This window comes from Pterocles gutturalis, unplaced genomic scaffold (genome assembly GCF_000699245.1).
Source record: "Pterocles gutturalis isolate BGI_N339 unplaced genomic scaffold, ASM69924v1 scaffold45850, whole genome shotgun sequence".
NCBI lineage: Eukaryota > Metazoa > Chordata > Aves > Pterocliformes > Pteroclidae > Pterocles > Pterocles gutturalis.
The window spans coordinates 3374-8709 of NW_010139918.1; the positions used below are offsets into that span (position 1 = coordinate 3374).

At 55.6% G+C, this 5336-nt stretch overlaps 1 protein-coding gene across 2 annotated transcripts; it reads left to right on the forward strand.

Annotated features, from left to right (window-relative positions):
• The first annotated feature begins 365 nt into the window (after nt 1-365).
• HMOX2 (heme oxygenase (decycling) 2) lies at nt 366-4661 on the forward strand. 2 transcript variants are annotated; one of them, XM_010083478.1, is made up of 5 exons: nt 366-457; nt 1952-2069; nt 2890-3381; nt 4334-4454; nt 4534-4661. In XM_010083478.1, exons 1-5 carry the CDS (start codon nt 378-380, stop codon nt 4659-4661), a joined length of 939 nt encoding a protein of 312 aa, XP_010081780.1. In that variant the 5' UTR covers nt 366-377. The 2 variants fall into 2 exon arrangements, with proteins under 2 accessions (XP_010081780.1, XP_010081781.1); XM_010083479.1 differs by having other exon boundaries at nt 4537-4661.
• Nucleotides 4662-5336: the final 675 nt, after the last annotated feature.

Sequence of the window (5336 nt, forward strand, 5' to 3'; positions counted from 1 at the left end):
TTCCTTTTCCAAAAGGGGAGGGAGATGCTAGTGGCTTCTGGGGTTTGCAGAGAGAGGAGTGTGCGAGTGGCAGCAGGAACTGTCTGCAGATCACTGTTTAGATAGCACCTGCTTTGACTCTTCATGGAGTACACCCCAGGGAAGGCAGAGCAGGGGAATCTGCCCCTGCTTTGGAAGCTCCTCTTCATATACTCTTCTGCCTGGTGTGCAGCAGAAATGGCCGGTGGCTGCTCTAACCTCCCTGCCTGGTGGGCAGCTCTGAGGCTCCTTGCTGGGCTGTTCAGCACTTCATAGCATCCCTTTGCCAAGGCAGCTTCCCTCTAAAACCCCTCTCTAATTTTGCCTTTCAGGTTGTCTCATCTCCAGCACGACCAGCAATGCCATCAGCTATGGAGGGCTCAGAGGCGGGAGATGGGGAAGTCTTGCGCTATGAGGAAACGGAAGATGACAATGTCAGGTGAGTGCTGTCTCACAGCATGGCACAGACACGGTCCTGGGCAAGGCAGGAGACCTTCCAGGTAAAGGGGTGATCCTTCCCTTCATCTGAAAAGGAGTGAGGAACTCCAGTAGGGAATTAATCAAGTATATGTGCAGTAAAATCTGTTTAATCAACCTGTACTGGAAGGGTGGAAGGGAGGGGAAGGAGCCATCTGGCTAAGGCTGACAACAAGCAGCTATTTTTTCAGTCTCTGCTGTCAAACTCGCATTTCAGAAATGCTTTGACCATTTGCAGTTGTGTTTGTTCCTTCGTGGCCAAGGTGAGCCAGTTTTCCAGGGCGTGCTGGGCAGTCTCATGTGATAGCAGCTTCTTGTTTTGAAAGATGACTCTAGGAGTGAACTCTGCTCCAGTGAGCCGCCTCTCTTGCCTTTGCTGAGTACCCTCTGGTCTAGGAAAGAATATTTTCTTGGAGGTTAGTTTAATAGACAAATTTGCACACATGTTCTAAAAGCCCAGGCTTCAGACTTGGAAAACGGGAAGGGTGAGTAGGGTGCTTCCCAGAATACCCCAGTAAGCTGCTTGACTTCTCTTTGCGGTGACAGGCTGCGTTTCACAGGAGGTGAGTGCTGCCTGGCTCTCCCGGCACACCCAGGCCTTGTCCAGCCTGCTGGCTGCAGTGTTCAGGCACTCTGTGGATCTGGAGTGCTCAAAGTCTGGCTCTTCCAGCTGAAAACAAACGTGCTCTCTGTAGCAAACTGATCATAAAACGGGGAGGTGCTTCATTCTGAGTGAGCGTGAGGTGTTATAACTCCATACCAAGCTCCAGGGAGGTGCAGTGGCTGTAACCTGAAATCAGAGAGTGGTGTTGTTTTTTTCTTCTTTTAGAAAGACAACTTGTAAAAACCTGTAAAACCAGTGTAATTCAAGATAAACAGATTTTTAAGGGTGTTCTTGCCCTGTTTTGTCATTGGGCTCTCATCTCTTCTCCAGCAGTTGATAACCCAAGTCGGAAAAGTGAGGGTCCTGCCTGTGTATGCATCTGCTCCTACCTGAGCCTTTCTCCTTCTGCAGAGTGACCCAGGAGGGTTCCACCAGGCTCCTGGGCCCTTCAGCCTGCCCTGGTCGCTGCTCTTCATATGCCCAAAGCCTCCTTTCGGAGCACTGCTGGGGCTCCTGTGGATGGGAAGCAAATGTAATGGTGCAGGGATCAAAGGATCCTTGGCAGTTGCTTCAGCATCCTGGGTGTGAGCCCCAGTCCTCCCAGCACGGCGAGTCCAGTTGGCACGTGGACACCCGCATCTGTGGAAGGAGCCTCAGGCTGCTGTCACCCTGCTGCTTCCTCCTGGTGGGACCAGTTCCAGCCTGTGGGGCTGGCCTGAGGGGTCCCCCCTTGTGCCTTCTCCAAACTGGGCCTGGGATGGTGGGGGGGGGTATCCCTCCAAGCACAGCAGGGACAAACTGGTTACTGCGGGTGGCAGTGGGGTGAAAGGAGCTCTCCCTGTTTGCCTGCAGCCCCACCGACCTGTCGGAGCTGCTGAAGGAGGGGACGAAGGAATCTCATGACCGTGCAGAGAACACGCAGTTTGTCAAGGACTTCCTGAAAGGACGGATCAAAAAGGAGCTCTTCAAGGTGAGCGCTGCGCTGCTCCCCGGCCAGAGCAGCTCTGTGCCGCACCCAGTGACGGATGGGGACCCTGAGGCAGAGCCCCACTGCCCTGTGTGGAGGGGATGGGGACAAACCCAGTTTGTAGGTGGCATGACTGAATAGTCAGAACTACGGGAGGACCCTTGGTGGTGCCTCCTGCCTGGTGTGTCCCTCAGCCGGGACCCAGGGGGTGGGGAGCGTGCTGGCCCTGCACAAAGCTGCTGGGGTACGAGTGCTGGGCTACTGGCCACACATCTGCTGGCCACTCATGGCAGGTGTGGCTGTGGCACAGATACTGGTGGCGTAAGCTGTTCAGGACTGAAATCCTGGTGGGATTACAGCACTTATTCCATCCTCTGGAGACTGGCTCTTTTCCACAGACTTCAGGTCAGGTTGCTTCCTGCTCTGTTTTGGGTCTGAGCAGCTCTGTCTGATCCTGAGGATCTTGGCATAGACAGTAGTCTCCTATAGCACCAGGCTGTTGGTGCCAGTTGGACCTTTTGGATTAAGTTAGTCCCTGCGCCTTGCTCTCAAGGTGACAGGAGACCCAGAGCACGCAGCTGGCAACATCAGACCGATTCTTAGCTCATGCTCTGTAGGGAATGTTGTTATGATCATGGGTGGAGAAGAGCCGCTGATCCTTTGAGCGATACATGCCTGGTATGGGCTCTCCAGGCTGGTTCTGTGTCCAACCTGGGGATTTCCTCCTTGTTTACCCCAGCTCCCGGCCGGGGAGGAGCAGTCCCAAGGTGTGATGTGCCCATCTAGCGAATGGCTTCTCACAGCAGCTGTGCTTTGTCCGTAGTTGGCCACCGAGGCGCTTTACTTCACCTACTCTGCTCTGGAAGAGGAAATGGATCGCAACAAGGACAACCCCGTCTTCGCCCCTCTGTATTTCCCCCTGGAGCTTCATCGGAGGGAAGCATTGGTTAAAGACCTGAAATATTTCTATGGAGAAGAGTGGAAAGAGAAGATCCAGTGTTCAGAGGCAACTCAGCGCTATGTGGACAGAATCCATCACGTGGGACAGCACGAGCCAGAGCTGCTGGTGGCTCACGCTTACACACGCTACATGGGAGACCTCTCAGGTGGCCAAGTGCTGAAGAAGGTAGCCCAGAGGGCCCTGAAGTTGCCCAGTACTGAGGAAGGGATCCAATTCTACACGTTTGACAACATTTCCAACGCGCAGCAGTTTAAGCAGCTCTACAGAGCGAGGATGAACGCTCTGGACTTGGACAAGAACACCAAGGAAAGGATCGTGGAAGAGGCCAACCAAGCCTTCAGGTTCAACATGCAGGTACTAACCCCGATGAGCCCCTCTGTGTGTACGTGCTGCTGCTGCTTTCAGGTCTGGACCAACTCTTAGGCGCAGGTTAATTCAGTCAGACCACTCATCCAGGCAAGGTGGTTTGGGTCTGAGCCCACCAGAGCGCCTGGTTTGAATGGTTCTACCTCTAGCTGCTGGTGCTGGGTAGGAATTCCTCCCATGCTCCAGCACCACAGCGCAGCCTTTGGGGAGGGCAAAACTGAGGTGACTTCAGTACGGGATTCCTGTGGGCTGTGTGGCTCTGAAGCCCCAGGGAGAGCAGAGCCCTCGCTCCGAGACAGTCTCAGACAGTTTGCGCATATTGCACCACGCTGGTTACAATTCATCTCCTGTCTCACGGCTGATGTGCTGCCCAATGCCCAGAAATGTCTGTAGCCTCCTGTTCCTTCCCATAGTGTTTGCCTTTCGTAAAACCTGACTGAGCTGCCCCCCTGCCCCAGGGGGATGAGCCTCATCTTAGCTACTGTGGGGAAGCTTTAATCTGTGCTGGTAGTAGCTGGTTGTGTCTGGCCAGACAGGCAGCAGGATGGGGCTGGCTCCTTTCTCAGGATCCTTATGGAAACCGCTGGCAGCGGAGCTGGAGGGGCTGCCTGGCCCCGGCCCGCACAGGAGCAGCGATCCCCAGGGAGGAGCTGCAGCAGGGAAGGGAGGGTGCATTGCCCCCTACTCCCCCCCGCAGCAGGCTGGCAGGTGAACAGGAGGGTCCTGCCACATCTGTCTCGCTCCTGGGCCTTCTCAGAGCCGTAGGATGTGCCAGCTGTCACCCCAGGGCTGCCTGCCAGGGCTCGGGGATGAGCAGCACGTGCTGTCTTTGGGGGAGGGAGGCAGGAGCGGCTCTTGCCAGTTCTCCAGCTCATTCCAGGGTGTGGGTGAAAGCTACCTGGCTCTGCCCATGTCATGTACTTGCTGTGACCGCTGGCAGGTGTTTGATGAACTGGACCAGATTGGCAAGTCGCTGACAGAAGCAGCTGAGGATGGAGGCTTCCCAGTCCACGATGGAAAAGGAGACCTGCGCAAATGCCCCTACTACGCAGACAAACCAGGTGGGTCATGGGCAACGACAGAGCTGCCACACGCGCGTGACACAAGCCAGCAGCACTAATGCCGCTTTCTGTGTCCCAGCAGGCACGGCAGGACCCGGCTGTCCCTACCATGGGGCCATGGCCCTGGTGCAGCAGCCCCTGGTGCAGCTGATCCTGGCGGCCTGCGTGGCGGTGGCAGCGGGAGCTGCAGCGTGGTACATGATGTGATGGGAGGAGCGGCGCGTGGCTCCCGGCGCTGGCAAGGGGAGAGGCGCGCCCAGTCCTTTTTCAAACTGTTCCCTCGCTGTTGGCGGTGAGTTGACTGCAGGGTGAAGCAAGGAAATAAACAGGCATCCTGTGGGACTGACAAAGACTCTGTGCACACCAGTAACACAAGCACTGTAAGGTAACGTCTTCAGCTGACCTTTACGGGACTGGTGCGGTGCAAGGGTGTGAGGATTCCTGCCCAGGCTGGGGCGGCTTTTAAGGCTAGAGATGTCCTGTACTGGCAAAGGCTTGGCTTTTCATCTCCTTCCTGGGGGCCGTCGCTGCAGGGAGTTCCCTGCCCTGGGCTGCAACCCGACAGTGTGTCATCGAGCCTTTCCAGGGAAGAGCACTGTGCTCTGGTTCTATCCTGAGAACCTGATGTGTCAGTCGTGCTGTGGGGCCGTTTGCACAAAGGAGCGTCCTGCGTGTTCCAGTGTCCTGGGGACCAAGTCTGGTGTTGGAGGAAGCCCACTGAGGGTGGGGACAGGACTGGGGGGATGAAGGTGACAAATGTGTATTGTGCAACATTGGGGGTGTGGGTTGTGTTGTGTTTTGGTTTTTATTTTTTTTTTTTTCCCCCTGAAGCCTTGACCAGAATAAAAATTTGCAATGCTGTAGGTGGGCAGAACCACAAGC

Bases quoted from the DNA above. Each gene is read 5' to 3' on its own strand.
- HMOX2 (XM_010083478.1), top strand. From the start codon at position 378: ATGCCATCAGCTATGGAGGGCTCAGAGGCGGGAGATGGGGAAGTCTTG. The intron at 2,070-2,889 runs GTGAGCGCTGCG...CTTTGTCCGTAG, and splicing joins TCAAAAAGGAGCTCTTCAAG to TTGGCCACCGAGGCGCTTTA. The intron at 4,455-4,533 runs GTGGGTCATGGG...TCTGTGTCCCAG, and splicing joins CTACTACGCAGACAAACCAG to CAGGCACGGCAGGACCCGGC.